This window comes from Bison bison, unplaced genomic scaffold (assembly GCF_000754665.1).
Source record: "Bison bison bison isolate TAMUID 2011002044 unplaced genomic scaffold, Bison_UMD1.0 scf7180017864061, whole genome shotgun sequence".
NCBI lineage: Eukaryota > Metazoa > Chordata > Mammalia > Artiodactyla > Bovidae > Bison > Bison bison.
Genome location: NW_011494633.1, coordinates 3,821,978 through 3,843,619, shown reverse-complemented (window position 1 = coordinate 3,843,619; position 21,642 = coordinate 3,821,978). Strand labels below are relative to the sequence as shown.

General features: G+C 52.7%; 2 protein-coding genes across 2 annotated transcripts in view; one reads left to right on the top strand and one right to left on the bottom strand.

Moving 5' to 3' along the window:
* Positions 1 to 16,751, top strand: part of STRC (stereocilin) — a 17,354-nt gene extending 603 nt beyond the window's left edge. Inside the window, exons 3-30 of the mRNA XM_010836156.1 lie at positions 13 to 616; positions 706 to 730; positions 1,696 to 2,947; positions 4,172 to 4,234; positions 4,319 to 4,429; positions 4,598 to 4,764; positions 5,153 to 5,339; positions 5,476 to 5,591; positions 5,856 to 5,988; positions 6,393 to 6,575; positions 6,835 to 6,873; positions 7,027 to 7,194; positions 7,352 to 7,417; positions 7,913 to 8,038; positions 8,322 to 8,380; positions 9,185 to 9,308; positions 9,422 to 9,534; positions 11,862 to 11,997; positions 12,391 to 12,587; positions 12,768 to 12,858; positions 13,074 to 13,230; positions 13,903 to 14,072; positions 14,717 to 14,872; positions 15,471 to 15,613; positions 15,801 to 15,949; positions 16,168 to 16,265; positions 16,347 to 16,494; positions 16,663 to 16,751. Coding sequence (XP_010834458.1) covers positions 13 to 616; positions 706 to 730; positions 1,696 to 2,947; positions 4,172 to 4,234; positions 4,319 to 4,429; positions 4,598 to 4,764; positions 5,153 to 5,339; positions 5,476 to 5,591; positions 5,856 to 5,988; positions 6,393 to 6,575; positions 6,835 to 6,873; positions 7,027 to 7,194; positions 7,352 to 7,417; positions 7,913 to 8,038; positions 8,322 to 8,380; positions 9,185 to 9,308; positions 9,422 to 9,534; positions 11,862 to 11,997; positions 12,391 to 12,587; positions 12,768 to 12,858; positions 13,074 to 13,230; positions 13,903 to 14,072; positions 14,717 to 14,872; positions 15,471 to 15,613; positions 15,801 to 15,949; positions 16,168 to 16,265; positions 16,347 to 16,494; positions 16,663 to 16,751 — 5,070 coding nt within the window. The remainder of the gene's footprint in view (positions 1 to 12; positions 617 to 705; positions 731 to 1,695; positions 2,948 to 4,171; positions 4,235 to 4,318; positions 4,430 to 4,597; positions 4,765 to 5,152; positions 5,340 to 5,475; positions 5,592 to 5,855; positions 5,989 to 6,392; positions 6,576 to 6,834; positions 6,874 to 7,026; positions 7,195 to 7,351; positions 7,418 to 7,912; positions 8,039 to 8,321; positions 8,381 to 9,184; positions 9,309 to 9,421; positions 9,535 to 11,861; positions 11,998 to 12,390; positions 12,588 to 12,767; positions 12,859 to 13,073; positions 13,231 to 13,902; positions 14,073 to 14,716; positions 14,873 to 15,470; positions 15,614 to 15,800; positions 15,950 to 16,167; positions 16,266 to 16,346; positions 16,495 to 16,662) is intronic.
* A 265-nt stretch (positions 16,752 to 17,016) lies between these two features.
* Positions 17,017 to 21,642, bottom strand: part of CKMT1B (creatine kinase, mitochondrial 1B) — a 5,965-nt gene continuing 1,339 nt past the window's right edge. Inside the window, exons 3-10 of the mRNA XM_010836259.1 lie at positions 20,877 to 21,191; positions 20,579 to 20,674; positions 19,975 to 20,196; positions 19,747 to 19,832; positions 19,518 to 19,641; positions 17,719 to 17,853; positions 17,458 to 17,583; positions 17,017 to 17,262 (exon numbers count right to left, since the gene is read on the bottom strand). Coding sequence (XP_010834561.1) covers positions 17,149 to 17,262; positions 17,458 to 17,583; positions 17,719 to 17,853; positions 19,518 to 19,641; positions 19,747 to 19,832; positions 19,975 to 20,196; positions 20,579 to 20,674; positions 20,877 to 21,191 — 1,218 coding nt within the window. The 3' untranslated portion in view covers positions 17,017 to 17,148. The remainder of the gene's footprint in view (positions 17,263 to 17,457; positions 17,584 to 17,718; positions 17,854 to 19,517; positions 19,642 to 19,746; positions 19,833 to 19,974; positions 20,197 to 20,578; positions 20,675 to 20,876; positions 21,192 to 21,642) is intronic.

Sequence of the window (21,642 nt, the reverse complement as noted above, 5' to 3'; positions counted from 1 at the left end):
CGGGGGGGCGCCCCCCCACCTCTCCAGCCCCCTGCCCTCCGGCTCCACGATTTCTTAGTGACGCTGAGGGGCAGCCCGGACTGGGAGCCAATGCTAGGGCTGCTAGGGGACGTGCTGGCCCTGCTGGGACAGGAGCAGACCCCCCGGGACTTCCTGGGGCACCAGGCAGGTGTGCTGAGTGGCCTCGCAGAGGTGCTGCTGGGAGCCTTAGTTCCTGGGGGACCCCCTATCCCAACCCGGCCCCCCTGCACCCGCGATGGGCCCTCTGACTGCGTTCTGGCGGCTGACTGGTTGCCTTCTCTGCTGCTGCTATTAGAGGGCACGCGCTGGCAGGCCCTGGTGCGGGTGCAGCCCAGCATGGACCCCGCCAATGCCACGGGCCTCGATGGGAGGGAGCCAGCCCCCCACCTCTTGCAGGGTCTGCTGGGTTTGCTTGCCCCGGTGGGGGAGCTGGGCTCTGAGGAGGCTCTTTGGGGGGGTCTGCTGCGCACAGTGGGGGCCCCCCTCTATGCTACCTTCCAGGAGGGGCTGCTGCGCATCACTGACTCCCTGCAGGATGAAGTCTTTTCCATTCTGGGGCAGCCAGAGCCCGATGCCAATGGGCAGTGCCAGGGAGGTGAGTGCCACCAGGTCCGGGGCTGGGCTGTGGCAGGGCCAGCAAGGTTGAGACTGGGGGAGTCCTCTTCCTTTCCCTTTCCCTCCTAGGCAAACTTCAGCAGCTGCTCTTGTGGTGAGTAAGGAGAGAGGAGTTCTGAGGGGCGGGGCCTGGGAAGCCATCAGCTTTCAGGGCAGGAGAGGAAGCTGATGAGAAGGCTGTGGTTTAGTGGTTTGAGAGGGTGACTGTTGGTGGTTGGCGCCCCAGCTTCGCCTCCTCCTAGCCATGTGACCTTGGGCAGGTTAGAGTATCATTCTATGCCTCAGTTTCCTCGCTCATGAACTGTGGGTAATATTAACTGCCTCGGAGTTTTCACAAGGGATTAAATGAGTTGACACTGTATGTGTCAACCACCTAGAAGAAGTATGTGCATGCCAAGGTGCTTCAGTTGCGTCCGACTCTTTGTGACCCTGTGGACCATAGCCCGCCAGGCTCCTCTGTCCATGGGATTCTCCAGGCAAGGATACTGTAGTGGGTTACCATGCCCTCCTCCAGGGATCTTCCCGACACAGGGATCGAACTGCGCCTCTTATGTCTCCTGCATTGGCAGGCGAGTTCTTTACCATTAGCGCCACCTGGGAAGCCCGTGCCTGGCACATAGTACTTGATAAATGTTAACTAATAGAGTATGGGAAGAGAGGGCAAGGTTTGATTCCTCCACCCCTTACTGTTTGGGTACAACTGTACCAGAGCACAGGTGGACATATTCAGTCGCTGGGCAGATGTCCTGATCTGAGGCCAACCGAAGGTTTTATTTTATTTAAGCTACCTAAAAGCGTGTGCAGAAAGGAGAAAGAAGGGGGCCAGGTGGACAGAAGGGGCTCTGGCTGGGCAACTCTGGTGACTTTGTGCCTTGGAGGGACAGATCTCTCTCCCCTCCCCCATCCCAACATTTAAACACCGTCACTCCCAGGGACCTCACTTTTGGAAAAGCCTATGCTTGTCACCCTCCCTGTGGGGCTCTGGGCCAGGGCCAGAAACCTCAAGTGGAGGAAATGCAAACTGACCAGCTGCTTGCCTGCTCCTCCCTCTGCTCCCAGGGGCATCCGGCACAACCTCTCCTGGGATGTCCGGGCACTGGGCTTTCTGTCTGGATCGCCACCCCCACCCCCCGCCCTCCTCCACTGCCTGAGCACGGGGGTGCCTCTGCCTAGGACTTCCCAACCCTCAGCCCACATCAGCCCTCGCCAGCGGCGGGCCATCTCTGTGGAGGCCCTCTGCGAGAACCTCTCAGGCCCGGCACCACCCTACAGCATCTCCAACTTCTCCATCCACTTGCTCTGCCAGCACGCCAAGCCTGTCACCCCGCAGCCCCCTCCCAGCACCGCTGCCATCTGCCAGACAGCTGTGTGGTATGCAGTCTCATGGGCGCCAGGTGCCCAAGGCTGGCTCCAGGCCTGCCACGACCAGTTTCCTGAGCAGTTCCTAGATGCCATCTGTGGCAACCTCTCCTTTTCCACCCTCTCGGGCCCCAACCGCCGCCTGGTAAAGCGGCTCTGTGCCGGCCTGCTCCCACCCCCTACCAGCTGCCCTGAAGGCCTGCCCCCTGTCCCCCTGACCCCAGAGATCTTCTGGGGCTGCTTCTTGGAGAATGAGACTCTGTGGGCCGAGCGGCTCTGTGGGGAAGCAAGTCTGCAGGCTGTGCCCCCCAGCAACCAGGCTTGGGTTCAACACGTGTGCCAGGGCCCCACCCCGGATGTCACAGCCTTCCCCCCTTGCTACATCGGACCGTGTGGGGAACGCTGCCCAGATGGGGGCAGCTTCTTGCTGATGGTCTGTGCCAACGACACCATGTACGAGGCCCTGGTGCCCTCCTGGCCTTGGCTAGCTGGCCAGTGCAGGATAAGTCGTGGGGGCAATGACACCTGCTTCCTGGAGGGGTTACTGGGTCCTCTTCTGCCCTCTCTGCCACCGCTGGGACCGTCCCCACTCTGCCTGGCCCCAGGCCCCTTCCTGCTTGGCATGCTGTCCCAGCTGCCACGCTGTCAGTCCTCTGTGCCAGCCCTTGCCCACCCCACACGCCTACACTATCTCCTGCGCTTGCTGACCTTCCTCCTGGGGCCAGGGGCCGGAGGGAACGAGGCCCAGGGAATGCTGGGTCAGGCCCTGATGCTCTCCAGTCTCCCAGACAACTGCTCCTTCTGGGATGCCTTCCGCCCAGAGGGCCGGCGCAGCGTGCTGAGGACCGTCGGGGAGTTCCTGGAACAGGAGGAGCAGCCAACCCCAGGCTTTGACCCCACTGACAGCTCCAGCCCCTCTTTAAGCAAGATGGAGCTGCTGGCCTGCTTCAGCGTGAGTGATCTGCCAAAGTGAAAGTTCCCGGAGCAGAGAGAAGGGTCTCCACGGGAATTCTCTACGATCTTACTGAGAGACAGCAGTGCAGTGGTTAAGCTCGCAGCTCTGAGTCATCCAGGCTTGGGTTCACACCTTAGTTCTGTGATCAACCCTGGACAAGTTTTCAGCCTCTCTGAACAATACTTTTGTCCTTTATAAATGAATGGTGGAGGGACTTTACTGACCGTCCAGTGGTTAAGACTCCACGCTTCCTTTCCAAGGGCACGGGCTCAACCTCTTGTTGGGGAATTAAGATTCCACATTCGTGTAGCATGGCCAAAAAAAAAGTCTCGGGAAAAAAAAAAAAAGGAAAAACAAACGGTGGAGAATAATGGTGCCACTCTTTTTAGGATGGCTGTAAGGATTACATCAGATGATACCGGCTGTGGGCTTAGCACTAGTATATGATATACAGACAATATATAATAAATGTTATCTCATTATTCTTCCTGACTCTTTGATTTACCCCCTTTCTGCTTCAGAAAGGAAAGGGATCAAGTTAGAGGGCTCTAATTCTGTCCCTAGAGAGTGAGAATTGGAAACTGGCAAAATATAGGAAGATAAGGCAGAAATGAGAAAAATTCAGGGTGACTGCAGATCAGAAGTTTTAGGTTTGACTATGCCACAGGCATGGTCTTAGCCAATTTACTTTGATTTTCCTGGGCTTTGTTTTCTTCTCTGTAGAGTGAAGGGGCTGGAATATGTGAACACCATAGTTCATTCATTGAGTTCCCGTTATGCGTAAAGCACTTTGGTAGATGCTGTGGGGAATGTAAAGAGTCTTTACTCCATGGTAGGGCCCACCTTTCTCAATTCCTGGGACCAGTGAAATGTAATAATTTAGTTCATGTGCGTGCATGGTAAGTCGCTTCAGTCCTGTCTGGCTCTTTTTGACTCTATGGACTGTAGCCCTCTAGGCTCCTCTGTCCATAGGATTCTCCAGGTAAGAATACTAGAGTGGGTTGCCATGCCCTCGTCCAAATTTGGTTCATATCTCCAAATATTTACTGAGCCAGCTATGGCAAAGGCTATAGAAGAAGTTAAAGACTGTGGTCCCTGACCTAAAGGAGACACACACACACCTTCAGAAGAAGGACAAGCATCCTAGTGAGTGGACCTGGGGAAGCTGCTGGAGGGACAGAGGGGACAACTCTCCTGGTATCTTGTCTATCTCCCCACCAGCCCGTGCTGTGGGATCTGCTGCAGAGAGAAAAGAGTGTTTGGGCCCTGCAGATTCTAGTGCAGGTAACAGATGGGGGCAGGGTGTGTGGGCGGGCTGGGTGATCCGTGCCCAGTGAGGCCATAACCACTATGACCTCCTGTGCCCAGGCATACCTGCACATGCCGCCAGAAAACCTCCAGCAGCTGGTGCTTTCAGCAGAGAGGGAGGCTGCTCAGGGCTTCCTGACGCTCATGCACCGTTCCTGGGCTCAGCTGCAGGTGGGCATGGAGGGAGAGGGGGACAAGGGTGGCGGGGGAAGTCTAGGCATCAAGAGCACCTGGAACCAGGCAGGCAGCAGGCTTGCTCCAGCAGGAGGAATGCAAGAGGAGCCGGGGCCAGGAGAGTGGGTATCTCCAGAGCTGGCATCTGTTCCCATGCCCCCACAGGTGCCACCATCTGAGGAGCAGGCCCTGGGTCGCCTGACAGCCTTGCTGCTGCAGCGGTACCCACGCCTCACCTCCCAGCTCTTCATTGACCTCTCACCACTCATCCCCTTCTTGGCTGTCTCCGACCTGATGCGCTTCCCACCATCCCTGTTGGCCAATGACAGTGTGTAAGGACTCTGTACTACTCCTCCCGATCCTGTCAGGGTCAACCCTACCCACCCAGGGCTGTGCTATGCTTGGTCACTTAGTCATGTCCAAGTTTTTGCAACCCCATGGACTTTAAGCCCACCAGGCTCCTCTATCCATGGGGATTCTCCAGGCAAGAATACTGGAGTGGGTTGCCATTCCCTTCTCCAGGAGACCTTCCCAACCCAGAGATTGACCCCAGGTCTCCTGCATTGCAGGCAGATTCTTTACCAGCTGAGCCACCAGGGAAGCCCACACACCCAGAACAGCCCCTTCTCTTAACACTAGGGAGTCCTTCTTGTCCATGTGCAGCAGGGCTGCACAGAGCCAGGGGACAGGGCAAAGGGGTGAGACCCACTCTCTCCCCAGCCTGGCCGCCATCCGGGATTACAGCCCTGGAATGAGGCCTGAACAGAAGGAGGCTCTGGCAAGGCGACTGCTGGCCCCTGAGCTGTTTGGGGAAGTGCCCGCCTGGCCCCAGGAATTGCTCTGGGCAGCACTGCCCCTGCTCCCCCATCTCCCTCTGGAGAACTTTCTGCAGCTCAGTCCTCACCAGGTATGAGAACAATTCATTTATTTGACTAGCAAGCTTTCGGGCATGTGGGATGGCATCAGTAACCTGTCTCCTAGTGAGCCCCTCCCCACAAGTGTCCCACAGTGATCCCAACATGAGCTGACCTTCCCCACTCCAGATCCAGGCCCTGGAGGACAGCTGGCCAGCAGCAGGTCTTGGGCCAGGACATGCCCGACACGTGCTGCGCAGCCTGGTGAACCAGAGTGTCCAGGATGGAGAGGAGCAGGTGCGCAGGTGAGGGCCTGTGGGGCCAGTGATCAAGGCCAGAGCGGCGGAGAGGCAGGTGCAGCTGCCAGGACGGGCTGGGGTCCCAGGAGGGAAGGGGCAACAGAGGAGGCGTGGCCCCAGGGCATCATAGGGCCCTGGGAGAGAGGCCTGTCTGTGGCACCCACGTTTCATAGTTCAGCGGTCAGAGTGCTTGTTCCCTGTACCCACACAGTCCCTGCCTTAGTAGCAGCCTCAGTGACCACATGAAGGCCAGCTTCATGCCCTCCTCAGGCTGGGGCCCCTCGCCTGTTTCCTGACTCCCGAGGAGCTGCAGAGCCTGGTTCCCCTGAATGATCCAATGGGGCCGGTAGAACGGCGGCTGCTGGAATGTGCGGCCAACGGGACCCTCAGCCCACAAGGACGGGTGAGCCCCTTGGCCCAGGCCCTCAAGAACTCCAGGCTATCAAAAAAAAAAAAAAAAAACTCCAGGCTTCCCGTGGGGGGTGGTCTGTGCGAAAGATGTGCCCACTCACCTCAGCCAAGCTGGAGCACAGTTGGAGCCAGCCCTCATCCCACCACATTCACCTTCGTTCTTAATCTCCTTACTCCTTGGCCACTCTTACCTGTTACCACCTCTTCCTGACTCTACTCCATCTGGTCCACGACATCTCCAGCATTTCCTTTGATGACTTGAGCCCAAACTGCTCCTGTCCTATCCCTGGTTCCAAGCCACAGTCCAGGCCCTGGAATATCCAGATGTGGGATTAAAGAGGAGGCTTTAGATTCGCCTGTCTTTTCTCTTCAGACCCAAACCTTCTTTGGTTACAGGTAGCCTATGAACTTCTGGGGGTGTTGCGCTCATCCGGAGGAGCGGTGCTGAGCCCCCGGGAGCTCCGGGTCTGGGCTCCTGTCTTCCCTCAACTGGGGCTCCGCTTCCTGCAGGAGCTGTCAGAGCCGCAGCTGAGGGCCATGCTTCCCGCCCTGCAAGGAGCCAGGGTCACCCCTGCCCAGGTGTGGGTGACCTGACAATTACAATTACAGACAATTACATTCAAGGATGCTGTTGCCCGGCCCCCTCCCCGCCCCAAAGCCTCCTTTTCCTCTGTCCCAAGAAGAACCCCCTCATCCCTCTTCCTCAGATGCAGAAGGGCTGGTCACGGGAATGGTGGAACGGGAGCTGGGAGTTTGGGAGGTCGGGCCCCAGGGACCTGTTCGGGGACCTGGCTGCCAGGGCCTCAGCGCTGTTGCTTCCTGTTCCCTCCCGCCTTAGGCTGTCCTGCTGCTTGGACGGCTCCTCCCGAGGCGTGACGTGAGTGGCAGGAACTTTTCCGCATGGCCCAAGCTATCCGTCCCCCTCCTCCCTGGCTCCCTCTCACCCCTGCTGCCTCTCTCTACCGTGATTGTCCCCTTCCCTTCGACCTGGCCCGTCTTCTTCAGGCTTCTTGTCTCTCTTGCTCCCCAGCTGTCCTTGGAGGAACTCTGCTCCTTGCACCCTCTGCTTCCAGGCCTCAGTTCCCAGACGCTCCAGGCCATCCCGAGGCGAGTTCTGCTGAGGGCCTGTCCCTGCCTGGCCCCTGAACTGGCGCGCCTCTCAGCCTGCCAGACCGCGGCGCTGCTGCAGACCTTCCGGGTAGGAGAGCAGCAGGGAGACAGCCGACCAGGGAGGAGGGCTCTGGTTGGGAGGGGTCACCTTCCCTGTGGCCAGGGAAGGACCCCCAAACCTCCCCACTTTTTACACACACACACACACACACACACACACACACACACAGCCAATTCTCATGCAGGTGAAAGATGGTGTTAAAAATACGGGTGCAGCAGGAGCTGGTGCAGCTGTGTGCATCCCTGGACAGGTACGTGTGTGTGTGTATGGTATGTGTGTGTGTGTGGTTTCTGCCAACTAAGCTCCTCTCCCCGTCCTAGGGCTGTCTCACACAGCTGGCACTGCCTCACATTCTTCCCCTGCAAGTGGCCCGAGTGTCTACATTAGCTCTGTGTCCTCTAAGACCTTAGCAGCTCTCTCTGTCCCGAAGCAGGAAGGCATAATGTCCTAGAACATCAAAGCCCCGAGGGTCTGAGGAATCTTCCAGGGCAGTCACCCTGCTTTCAGAAAAAGAGACCGAGGCTCAGAGCGACTAAGGGAGTTTAGTCCGTCAGGTGCCTAGACGGCAGGGACCTTTGACCACAACCGCGAGGGCTCTAGAGTGTGCCCTGCTAGGGTGGCACCTGCCACTCCACCTTTCTAGTTTCAGGTCCCCTTCTGCCACCATAGTTCCCCTTCTTCCCTGAGGCCTGAGTCCAGACGCTCTCACCTATCACTACACTGCTACACTTTACCCCTCCGACAGCCTATCCCCACCATCTGGCCAGACTGCCTGCTGCCCCTGCTCCCACTAAAGCTGCTACAGCTGGACGCTGCTGCTCTGCTGGCAGACCGAAGGCGCTATAGGGACCTGCCCTGGTCTGAGCAGCAGGTGATTCTTCCCACTAGCCTAGAACTCCCTTCTCTCAACATTTTCCGCCTCCTTCACGCATCCCTCAGCCCTAGATTGGGCACCTTACTCCCAGCAGCCCTTAGGATGCTTTTCCTTCCTCCCCTTTCCCCCTATTTGTCTCTCTTTCCCAGGGATTGGGCATTGGGGAGAGTAGGAGACTGGTGGGACCCACAGGGTGGAGTGGCAGCCCTGGCTCCAAGGCATCCTAGGTTCCTGGGCAATAGCTCTGCTGGGAAGCGGCTCCTCTTTCTTTCTCTTGTAGGCACAGTTTCTCTGGGAGAAGATGCAAGTGCCCACTAACCTGACCCTCAGGAATCTGCAGTGAGTAACTTGTAATGAGCTGTGAGTTTAATTCAACTAACATTTTTTTGAGTGCTTACGGTGTGCCAGGCACCATGTGATATCCAGGGGTGGGGGTGGGAGGTGTATGAGGATCAGTGACCTGTAGGTCAGCCTGTGGGTCTTCTCCTGGTTCCTCTTCTCCTGACCCTCCTGCCCTTCTAGAGCACAACATCCATCCTGAGTGGATCTCAGGGATTTTGAGAAGACTCAGATTCAGGTCCTAGCCCTGTCTCCTCTTCGTGATCTTGAGCAAGATGTTCAACCTCTCTAAGCCTCATTTTTCCCTTCTTTAGAATAAGTATTGACATGGTACCTATCTCATAGGTAGTTGTAAAGATTAAACAAGATAAGGCATATAAGGTACCTAACACAGTGCCTGGCCCAGTGTAAGCTTCTGATAGATATTTGCTGATTAACCCCTCAGAGCCACTGACCAACCAGGACTTAACAGGAGCAAGGATCACTTTACCTTCACCCCCAGCAAAAAACCCATGGGCATCTGAAGATGTGGTTCTAGCCTCAGTTGACCACATTTCTAGTAGGATGATATTGGACTGTCACTCGACCTCTGTAAATCTTTATTTTCTTCTCTAATAAACAATAATGGTGTGGGAGACCAATGAGAATATCTATCGAAAAAATATTTCTTTTTTTTCTTTAATATTTCTCAAACTGCAAATTACTGTAAATGAACATCTGTCCTCGTGTTGAGAATGTTGATATAAGGTGCAGACAGGCTGTGGCATGTGTTGAATGAGCATGTGCCTACTCACACACCTACAGGGCTCTGGGTACGCTGGCAGGGGGCATGTCTTGTGAGTTTCTGCAGCAGATCAACTGGATGGCAGACTTCCTTGAAGTGGTACACATGATTTATCAACTCCCCACTGGGGTCCGAGGGAGCCTGGTGAGACGGGTGCTTGGGCATTAGTGGGAGCAGGGAGGCCGGGACCCCGGGTAGAGAACCAAGGCTCGGTGTTCAGCTCTGTCCTGAACCTGCCTCCCTACTCTGCCCCACAGAGGACCTGTATCTGGGCAGAGCTACAGCGGAGGATGGCAATGCCAGAGCCAGAGCTGGCAACCCTGGGGCCAGAGCTGAGTGGGCTGGACACCAAGCTCCTCCTGGACTTACCGTAAGGCTACACCTGGAGATACTGGATTCTCAGAAGGCTCAGCCTGGGGTGGAAGAGCTGCTCTTAGGAAACACCCCAGAGGCGGTGCTTTTCTGTCTGGTTGTTCCCTGACATCAGTTACAGCCTAAAGTGAAGGATGCTATTCAAAGTTGCTCTAGGTGGTGAGTGGCTCCCCCAACAAGACCCCCAAAATGGGGCAGCTGAAGGTGGCAATATTGTGACGTGACCTGCCAAGCAGTCTTAATGTAACCTAGGCCCTATTAATACTGGTAGAATGTATAAAATGAGGGAAGTGAGAGTTCCCTGGTGGCTTAGTGGTTAGGATTCTGGGCTTTTATTGCCATGGCCTGGGTTCAGTCCTTGGTTGGGGAAATGAGATCCCACAGCTGTGTGGGGTAGCCAAAAAAAGTAATTAAAATTAAATACATAAAATGAGGGAAGTAATGGTTCAATCCTGCCCCCACAGGACTGTAGTCTCCTTAGGGCACTGTGTTCTCAGTATGTTCAGAGGAGTAAGTAAAGAGAAAATGTATGAAACATGTGATAAAGTGAAAGTGAAGTCTCTCAGTCGTGTCTGACTCTTTGTGACTCCATGGACTGTAGCCTACAGGCTCCTCCAAAACACACAATAAATGTGTCCAAATACCCCAGGAGCCATCAAATAGAAAATAGATCGGCATGTTTCTGAATGACCCCATTGGGCAGGACTAGCACCAGTGAATGAAAATCAGAATTTTGCACAATATGAGGAAGATTGTGGTGGTGAGTTCTGAGCTAGTCAAGCCTAGACTGGATGGCCCTACAGCAAGAATGTTACAGAACAGATTGAAGTATGGGTGAGGAGAGAGAAGACTGATGAACCCAAGGCTCCTCCTAAACTAGAGACTCGGAGTTTATGAGTATCTCACTCACAGGCTTTTTCCCCCCATATCACCTCCATCCCCACCTCATTGCCAACTGAACTGTAAGTCAGAGCAGGAAAAGGCTGACTCCAGTCAGTCTTTCTTGGAAGGAGCTGACTCTATCCTTACATTTTTAAAGGTCTTTCCACAGATCTGGGCTTTTGTACTACATGGCCCAGTTCCAGACCTGGCAACCTTAGGTAGAGTATAGAGTATCACTCTGATTTTTCTGCAAAAAGGCTTTTTAAAAATGCCATTCAAATCTGTTTGTGAAAGAGTGGTGATGGTGGTTTAGTCACTAAGTCATGTCTGACTCTTGTGACCCCATGGACTACATAGCCTGCCAGGCTCTTTTGTCCATTGGATTCTCCAGGCAAGAGTACTGGAGTGGGTTGCCATTTCCTTCTCTAACATACCTCTTACCCCCAGGTTTTGCCATGAAAATCAAATGAGATAACACCTAAAAAAACTTTGGTGCATGAGTGCTAAGTCACTTCAGTCATGTCTGACTCTTTGCAACCCTGTGGACTGTAGCCTGCCAGACTCCTCTGTCCATGGAATTCTCCAGGCAAGAATGCTGAAATGGGTGGCCATGCCCTCCTCCAGGGTCAATTGTATAGTACTATACAAATCAGAGGGGACCTTCTCACAATAAATAGAGGAAGGGTGGGAAATAGGAATTGAGAGTAAGACCCCACCATTTGGTCTCTGTGAATGTTTCAATTTTTTATTTTATTTATTTATTTTAAATTAAAGAAATTTTTTTTCACTGTGCTGGGTCCTCATTTTGGCTTACGGTCTGTGGGATCTTAGTTCCCTGACCAGGGATTGAATCCATGTCCCTTGCATTGGAAGGTGGACTCTTCTTTTCTAATTAATTAATTAGTTTGGCTGTGTTGGTTCTTAGTTGCAGCACTCAAGATCTTCACTAGGTCAAGTGGACTCTTTCTTTGTGGTTCATGGACTCTCTAGTTGTCATTCTTAGGCTCCAGAGCACACGAGCTCAGTAGTTGCTCTGTGGCATTATCTTAGTTCCTCAATCAGAGATCACATTCACGTCCCCTGCGTCACAAGGTGGATTCTTAGCCACTGGACCACTAGGAAAGTTCATATGAACCTATTTTTTAATCCATAAAATGGGGGAGGGGATTTAATGATACTTAACATCTGGGCTCTTTTATTCTATTAGATGAGGTAGGATTGTTCGTCATTTCTTCCCAAGAAGACTGGAAATAGGTCTCTCCTGTTGATCTCTCCCTGTAAGCACTGTGGTGGAAATTGGATCTGGGTCTGTTAAATATCAGTTCCTATCCAGGGCCACAGGGTTTGGTCTGGTGTTACCTCTTGTCTGGGGAATGGTGCATTCTGTGGTTCCCTTCTCAACTTGGCTCAATTCCAAGTCCTCCTGTTGTCAAATTGCTACAGAGTCCAGTTGATGGATAGACTGTCCAATGAATCCATCATGTTAGTGGTGGAACTGGTACGAGGTGCTCCAGAGCAGCTGCTGGCCCTGACCCCACTCCACCGGGCAGCCCTGGCAGAGCGAGCACTACAAAACCTGGTAAGAATCCCCCCACCAAACTCAGAACTGTGGCCTGGGCCACTGTCATCACTCAGACAATGCTCTGTCTTCTAGGCCCAGACTCAAATGTTTGCTGCCAGGCAGGTTTTTGTCTACAGGGCCCTAGATCTACCTTTGGCTTCCATTCATTGATAGTCTGCTTCATGTTTCTTGTTCATATCCCTTGGAGTATTAGAAATTCCTTAGATTCCACCTCTCAGTCTTTCCACCTGTTCCTTTTTGGGCTCATAGTTTAGAAAAGTGGACAGTGGCAATAAGCTTCATTGGATCTTGGATCGGGAGCTAGAGGGAGACAAGGTCTTTGTGTCTTGATCAAAGAGACTGGTCCTCTGAGTCAGAGGTGTGTCGTCCCAAGGTCTGATCCCCCTCCAGGCCCCAAAGGAGACAACAGTGTCAAGGGAAGTGCTGGAGACCTTGGGGCCCCTGGTTGGATTCCTGGGCATAGAGAGCACACGGCGGATCCCCCTGCAGATCCTGCTGGCCCACCTCAGTCAGCTGCAAGGCTTCTGCCTCGGAGGGCTGTTTGCCACAGAGCTGGGATGGCTGCTGCTGCAGGAGCCTGTTCTTGGGTATGGGCCTCCGGCAAGTCCAGATTCTAACTCATCCTCACCCACCCTTTCAACCACCCTCCTCAGCGGCAGCCCATTCAGTATGCCAGAGGCCCTTGGAGCCCTGAGTCCCCCGTCTCAGCATATCTTTCCTCTTCCTCACAGTCCATTCAGCATCCTGATCTTCTTTCTGTCCCTCAGGAAACCAGAGTTATGGAGCCAGGATGAAGTCGAGCAAGCAGGACGCCTAGTATTCACTCTGTCTCCCGAGGCTATTTCCTTGATCCCCAGGGTGAGGTGAAGGAGCACAGGAGGGAGTGAGAGCAGAGAGGGGACTGGGGAGCTAGTTCAGGGGGGGCGCTAAGGCCAAGGAAGTTGAAGGCAAAGGATGTGAAGCCCAAATCTGGGGGAGGCTGCTGAAAAGAGACAGGACTTCCGAATTACAGCTGTAGCAGCTGCTCCTGACCTGCCTGGCTCTGCCCACCCTCCCTCCACCTTCTCTCCCAGGAGGCCTTGGGCCCAGAGACCCTGGAGCGACTCCTCGAGAAGCAGCAGAGCTGGGAGCAGAGCAGAGCTGGACAGCTGTGTGCGGGGCCACAGCTTGCTCCCAAGAAAGCAGCGCTGGTAGCTGGGCTTGTGCGGCCTGCTGCAGAGAACCTCCCGGGTGAGATGGCCCGGATGCCCATACTTCCAGCAAGGGGTACAGGAAGAAGTATCCACCACGCAATCAGACTTGTGCCCTTTCAACAGATTTGTACAAGGTCACTCTAGGCTGGGGTTTTCTAATCTATAAAGCCCAGAGCAGTGAGGGATGATCTTCAAGGCCTCTTCCAGTTGTAGGGTTCTATACCTCTGTGAATTTATCACTCATTACATTTTTAGCCCAGGACTCCCCTTTCCCTGCTCTCTTAGCCCTGTTAACAGCTGACTCAGCTCTAGGCTTGGATAAGTGTGGCGCTCTCTGCTGGGAACATGCTTAGGATGGAGGAAGGTGACACTGTGGGGCTAGGAACCTGGGTTTCAACCTAGATCAGCCACTCAGTCCCTGGGCAAGCCCTTCAGTCTTCCATCTGTACAATGAGGGGCTCGTCCTCCCCAGTCACCAGTTCTAATATCTTTGAGTCCTATGAATTTCACACTACAGTAATCCCTTGAGCCTGTCCTTTAAAGGTTGGAGGGGTCATTCCATCTACAGATACCTCTCTGGGATTTTTTTTTTTTTTTGTAGAGGAGGCCCCCACCCACCATGGCCCCCCCCCTTCTTGCCCCTGGACCTGACCACTCTGGGCATGCTTTAGTACTGCACTGACCCCCTGACCCTGTCATCCTCCTTTAGAACCTGTGCCAAACTGTGCAGATGTACGAGGGACATTCCCATCAGCCTGGTCTGCAACCCAGATCGCAGACATGGAGCTCTTGGACTTTGAGGACTGCCTCGCACTATTTGCAGGAGACCCAGGACTTGGGCCTGAGAAACTCCGGGCAGCAATGGGCAAAGCAAAACAGGTTAGTGATGGAGAGTCCAGTCAGGGTAGGAGGTTGAACATAGGAAGCTGGTTGGGTGTGGTATGGAAACCATACCACATGGAAATGGATAGCTGCATGAGAGATGGGGGACATAGGGCATAAAAGAATTAGAGGGTTTGGATCCTGAGTACGAAGTCAGAGGGGATGGAAAGTGAGGACAGGAAGCTAGTGAAATGGTTAGAGGGACTAGAATTTACCAACATTAGCAGGTATCAAAGTCATCTGGGGAAAAATTATTAAAGAAGGAATCATCTGGGGAGCAGGTGTTTGAAATGCTTGAGGATCCCATTGTAGACTTACTGAAGAAAGATTCTCTGAGGATCAGGTCTGGGCATGTGTATCTTGCCCCTGCTACCCCCACCCCGTGTCTGGTGCACACTGGAACTCATGGACTAGAATCTGCTATTCTTTCCTACTGAGACTCTAGAGTCTTTCAATAATACCTTAGTCAGAGGAACCTTCATCCAATCATCTCATTTTACGGTTGAAGAAACCAAAGACCCAGAGAAAGCAAGGGATTTGCTTCGAGTTACACAGTTCAGGTCGGAGGCAAGAATGACCCTTGGCATTCTGACTCCTAATTCTGTGCTTTTCCCATTCACACCATTCCTCTCTTTCTCCAGTTGTGGGGTCCCCCCCGGGGATTCCGTCCTGAGCAGATCCTGCAGCTGGGTCGGCTTTTAATAGGTCTAGGAGAGCGGGAACTCCAGGAGCTGAGCCTGGTGGACTGGGGCGTGCTGAGCACCCTGGGGCAGATAGATGGCTGGAGCTCCAGCCAGGTAACATCTTCCTCCTCTCTACCACTTTCCAAATGCCTCCAGGCCATCTAAAGCCCAAGGAATTTCTGTCTTGTGACCATACATGGCCATGCTTTCTATCTTTTCTTAATACTCCATACTAGCAGGAAGTTAGAGCAGTGATTTATTCACTGAGGCCCTGGACACATAATACTTCCTCCTGCCTCCTTTCCCTTTGGCCTCTTTTCCTGTCCTCTTTTTTTGATCCTCAACCTTCCCCATGGTTGTTGGCTCTTTGGGCTACCCTGGTGGCTCAGACGGTGAAGAATCTGCTTGCAGTGCAGGAGACCTGGGTTCAATCCCTGGATTGGGAAGATCCCCTGGAGGAGGGCATGGCAACCCACTCCAGTATTCTTGCCTGGAGAATCCCCATGGACAGAGAAGCCTGGAGGGCTACAGTCCTTGGGGTTGCAAAGAGTTGGACACAACTGGGCGACTAAGCGCAGCACAGAATTGGCTCTTCAGGTCCTACTAATAAGAAAATCCAGTAGCACTTGTCCCTTCCCTAAGCAGCTAGTTCCCCATCCATGAATTCCTCATGACTTTTCTCCTTATCCTGTGACCTCCACCCCAACTCCAGCTCCGGGTGGTGGTTTCCAGTTTCCTGCGGCAGAGTGGTCGACACGTGAGCCACTTGGATTTCCTCCACCTGACTGCACTGGGCTACGCACTGTGTGGACTTCGGCCTGAGGAGCTACAGCATATCAGCAGTTGGGAGTTTAGGTCACACATAGAGGAGGGGGTGGGCTGTGATCCTGTGGGGAAGGTGGGCTCACCGGGGAAGGATCATGTGGGAGTGATCCCATGGAGGAAGCAATCTCGCTTAAAGTCATCGCTACCACCAACTCATGACCACGGACCCTGTCACTGTGGCTGAATCCTCCTCCCTTCTCTTCCCACTCTTCCACAGCCAAGCAGCTCTCTTCCTGGGCAACCTGCATCTCCCATGTTCTGAAGAGCAACTGGAGGTTCTGGCCCAGCTCCTGGTGCTGCCTGGTGGCTTTGGCCCAGTCAGTAACTGGGGGCCCGAGATCTTCACTGAAATTGGCACAATAGCAGGTACAGGGAGACTAGGCCACCGCTGGGGCTGGGTGTCAGGGGCCAGTTTCGCATCGTGAATTGACTGGGTGGAGGACTTCTCTGGAATCTTAAGGTGGGAGTCTAAGGTAAGAGGCTAGAGACATGCTGGGGAAGGTCTGAGGAAAAGTATTTTGGGAGTAGTTAGAGAAGGCCAGGGTAGGATAACATCTGGAGGCCCATCCCACTTGCCTTGACAGCTGGAATCCCCGACCTGGCTCTCTCCGCGCTGCTGCGAGGACAGATCCAGGGCCTTACCCCTCTGGCCATTTCTGTCATCCCTGCTCCTAAATTTGCTGTAAGCACTGATGGGATGGGGTCTGAGGTGACCACAGAAGAGGGCCACAATGGATGTCCTGATGCCTGCTCCCATCCCCAGGTGGTGTTCAGCCCCACCCAGCTGTCTAGTCTCACCAGTGTTCAGGCCGTGGCTGTCACTCCCGAACAAATGGCCTTTCTGAGTCCCGAGCAGCGACGAGCAGTTGCATGGGCCCAGTACGAGGGGATGGAGAGCCTGGAGCAGGAAGGTGAGTCCCTAACTGCACAGACTGACTCCCGAACTCCTGGCCCAGAATCAGAGCCCTAACTCAGGGAGATCTGAGAGTGAAGGGGTCTACAGGCAAATAGTCTCCAAGTAGCAGTGGCTCCTGGGGAACAGAGTTGTGATATTCCTTCCATTCTCTGTCTCATTACAGGTCGAAGCACAGCCTGGGGTCTCCAGGACTGGTCACAACCCTCCTGGGCCCTGGCATTGACCATCTGCTTCCTTGGCAATCTGCTATGAGCCTGTCTCTGCAGTTAAAGAGATTTGTTGGGAAAGACATTTGAAGTAAAACGAACAAAGTGCAAATGGAAGTGCAATGTAATTATCCTAGGAAGCTGATGGAATATGGGTAGAATGTTAATGCTTTCCACCCACCTGAGAATCAGTGTTCCTGGCATGCCATATCTGGAGTCTCTTTTCATCATAAATAATCCCATTGCCTTTTTTTTTTTTCTCCTGGAAGCTAGTTCCTCCTCATCCCACCATTAGAAATAACACAGACAACTGAAGCATAGCATGGAGCCTTTACTAGGACAGGGGGGTGTGGGTTGATGATGGCACCCAGGGCAAGGAGAAGGGGCTGCCATTAGAATGGCAGAGGTCCTGGGAGTCTTGAGTCATCCACTGGGGACGGGAGTTAATGCTTGTTGGGGAGAGGTGGAGGGATGCGGATATCCTGGCCTCTCTCCAGACGCCGTTCACAGTCAATCAGGAAGTTTACTCCATCGATGACCAGCTGCACCAGCTCCACCTGGATGATACTGACCCTTGATCTCTGCTTCCCACAACCTGACTCTCTTTAGCGCTGATTTGCCTGCTCTGGGAACTCATTGCCAGTTTTCCCCCAGTCAACCTGAGTTTCATTTCAGATTCCATTACATTCTTGAGGCTCACTCCTTGTCAAATCACCCCCCACAGACCTATCCATAATCCCTGAGAATCTCACCTCTGACTTGCCCAGTCGGTCCAAATTAGAGATATCAAAGACACTGCCTGTGGCAGCTGTGTCTACTCCTCCAGTTCCACGTTTTTGGAGCCTTAGGTTCTCGAGGATCTTTGGGAAGCGGCTATCCTAGAGGGGAGATAGAGATTTGGGGGCAGGGTCAATAGTCCTACAATGGCTGCTCCTTCCCAAAGTGTACACTCCCTTTTCCACCCCACATGGCCACTTCCTCCCTCACACTCCTCTCTAGCCCAACTCCTTTACTTTGCTCAGCAGGGGCAGTTTGATGTGCACTCCTGCCCGAAGTCCAGTGCCCAGGTTAGACGGACAGGTCAAGATGTATCCCAGACGCTCATTCCACATGAACTCCCAGCCACGCTCCTGGATCAGCCGCTCCACCTGCGTGCACAAAGCCTCCATTAGTGACATGTCAGGGCTGTGCAAACCCTCCCTTAGCTGGACCCATAGGAGCTCTAGAAATATGTCTAGAACCAAAGATTTGGGATGTGAAAGAATGACACTGCTTTTTTTTTTTTTTGGTGGAAATGGCTCATTATTATCATGCATAAAAGATATTTTTGATGTTGCAAGCCCATCATGATGAGATTGTGCAAAAATATCCTGTGTGGAAGAAGAGAAACTTCAGGGAATGATGTGCTAAGGATGATCTGGGGAGATGAACGGAGGTGGTAAACTGAACTGAGAAAGGATTGATTATTCAGGGAGTTCTGCATGCATTGACATCTTTACTTTGCTAATGAGCTAGAGCTTGGAAGAATTCTTTCAGCCAGAAAATGAGGGTGTAGGCTTTGCAACAGGAAGAGGCAAGAGAGCCTGTTAGCTGTGGAAAAAGAGAAAGCAGAAAGGTGAAAATGGAGCAGAAGAGCTGGACTCATACTTGTGGAGGGTGGGAGAGGAGTGTGGGAAGCGTGTTCTTGTTCCACTTAAATATCCCAATCATGAAGATGACCACTAGAGTTGAAAAGACTGGAGACCTGCCAGGGTAATGTTCGTGAAGACCACTATGTAACCTAAGGGGGACCCTGTTCATAGTTCAGAAAGACCCATGGCATGGGGGATATTATAATGCTGAACAAGAGGAAATCCTTCCATCTAGAATAATAACAGCAGTTAACACTTGTGAACTTTTACTATGGGCCACATGCTTTATATGCATTATCTCACTTAATCCCCACCACTTAAATGTAGGAAGTCTTCTTACCCCAGTTTTACAGATGAGAATACTAAGACATATAAAAAGTACTTCCCTACCCACTTCAGTGGGTCAAAGATATGTTACCTATTACCGGCTAAAAATAATAGGAACCTCCCAGCTAAGATTCTAAAAGAAGGAGAGTTCTTTCCCTTTACAAGTCCAAAACAGAACTGTATATATGAGACCATACAATAAGGATTGGATTAATGGGAATTTCTAATCTAGACTCAAATATGGAGACCTAATTCCTATAGGACTGAGGATTCAGTTCAACCCCTCACGTAGAGCCACACAGTCTGGAACTTAAACCATTCCATCTTCCACCTTCCCTATTTTCCCTCCCATTCAGCTTAAAATCTAGACATGCCACTTTAGTAAGAAGGACAGAATCTAGAGTAAAGGCCTACCTTGGCTCAGAAATGGGTGGTTACATGGGAATCACGAACATACCAACCCCTCACTCCTTATATCTGTCCAAGCTTAAACCTTCCTCTTATATCTGCACATTCCACCACATGCCCCCCAGGCACTGACTCACCATCTCAATTCCTTCTTTGCATTATTTGGCAACTGCTTTGTTTACTTCCTTAGATTGCTGACATTCTTTCTCTCTTCCTATTCTTAGGATGACCATACCCAGATTTATGTATACCTGGTCCATGTATACCAAGACCATATGCCCTGGACAGTTCTGATTTATACCTATTGTCCTACTAGAGTGATTGGTGGTAATCTCTTTCACTATGAAAAGTGTCCTGGGTTGGTTGATAAATTATATCCCCATCTACATATTCTAGTTTCTTTCTTAAGTCCTCCCAGCTAGTTCCCTTATACATTCTTCTCCAACCTCTTTGAGGCCTCTGCAGAATCTTTCAAACACTTTCTTCATGTTGCCACCCTTCTCCATGGAGATGACCCGTGTATGATCCTCCTCATTCACCCAGATCAAGAAGCTCTTTTCATTGTTGTGCCTGAAGGCAGGAGAGAGGGAGGAACTGGAATTAAGAGGGAGGGCAAGGGAGAGATAGAGGAAAAAGGGGCACTTTTAGGAGCCTGGGGTAAGCTAAGCCTCATACCAGATTCCACGTGCATCCGGCCAGTCTCGAGCCATTCCTGCTGCGGTCAATAATGGAGATACAGGCTTATCAAACAGGAAGTGGTCCTGAGGAGAGTAAAAGGACTTGGGTTAAGAATCTACACAGTAGCCCCCGGGAAGCCCATCTACCTCATCTGGCCCAGCCTCCCTTGATTCTCTTGTCTTTCTATCTGCCCCCCTTGCCCAGCTCCCTCTCAAAGCCTCTCACATCAATTAGCTGCTGCTGCTCAGCCTCTGTCATCTCACTGAGCCGATAGTAGCGTCCAGCCAGGTCACCCTTCAGGCCACTCAGCGCATCCACGACCACACGTTCCACCTCTCGTCGCTCTGCCCGAGTACAGGCTGGAGGCAGGCTGAGTCCCCGGATACTCCGACCAGTTCTGACTCTTGAGGACAATACATACCTCTCATCAAAGTAGCCAGAACGGATCTGGAGAATAGTAGAAATTAAGGTAAGTCACAGAAACAAGGTGGATGGGAGCTGAGGGCCTTGGGAAGGACAGACCATAAGGACTAGAGGAGTCTTCATTGCCTGCACTGGAAGGACAGCCCATTGGGCAAGCATGCCAACTGAAGGGGCATTCATTGTGAACCCTCCCCCACACTGCCCACCTTGGGGTGTGGCCATTCTCAACGCCCGCTCCTCTCCACAGCGGCTGCTCCTTAACATACAACTCTTTCCCCACACTGAGACTTGAAAGCTCAGCAGTATAATGACTATGAGTCAGAGAATAATTATGGTGGAAGGGACTGGAGAAAACAGTATGTTGTACAAAAGGCAATGCAAATCAGAAGTGGGATATTTAACCTACCTTGCTGGCATCCAGGTCGGTGGTATGTTTCATCGTTCGGGGGTCATATCCATTGTGTCGCTCTTGGATCACAGGGTCAAACAGCTCAGCAAATACCTGAGGGGGAGTTGAGAGGGAGAAGGTGGTTAAGGAGAGGGAACCCCTTCCCAAGCTTTCACTGTGGATTGATTTCACCGGGTCAGAAAACATGAGTATGGATGGTCCAGTCTTAAGGGAAAGTGAGGGGCTTCAGGGGGAAGGAACTGGGATTGCCGGGAAGATGAACAGGGTTTTACTGGGAAACTCTGGGGCCCCCTACCTCATAGGTCTCCTCATCACCAGCTACCATGCCCACAGTCTTGATGAAGGGGTGGCCAGGGTTGTCCACGCCAGTCTGGATACACTGATCTAGCGTCCAGCCAGTGGGTGTGGTCTTGTCGCAGAGCCGGGCATAGACTGCCGGGGTCAGGTGACTGGCCATGCAGTTGTTGTGCTTTCGGAGGTCTGGGTACTCAGCACTAGGGAGGGGGTACCTAGTAACCATGGAGGGAGGGCACAGGGGCCTGGACCCAGTGCACTCAGCTGGGAGCATGCCTGGCTTTGCTCCTTGGGAGGAGGGGAGGCTAGAGCTGGGCTAAATCTTGGTAATCTCATTAGGGACTTTCAGGATCTATTCTTTCCCAAGAGTTCTAGCTTCCTCTGGCTGGAGGCTCAGTTCTCCCATATCTGCTCCGTTCTTTTCTCCCATGGAAGCAGCATTAGGGATGGGGGAGGGGAAAGACTAAGGAGGGGAATTCAGGAAACCGGAGAGAACAGCAGGAAAGGGAGATGGAGGAGAGCGGAAAGGATAGTTCCTGGTCTCTCAATTAGGAATTTGAGCAGAGTAGGTGCAGCCAGAACTCGCAGGGCCAGAGCTGGCCTTGGGGACGGGAACTGCGGGTTCCAAGTCCCCGGGAATGCTTTCACCTTATGGTTTTGGCCTCCCCTCACCGCCACCCCATTGAGGTTTCCAGACTGCACAGCGCCCCACTCCAGAACCTGCGTGATTATACCCCTTCTCCATTGCCCAGATTCTCATCTCCACC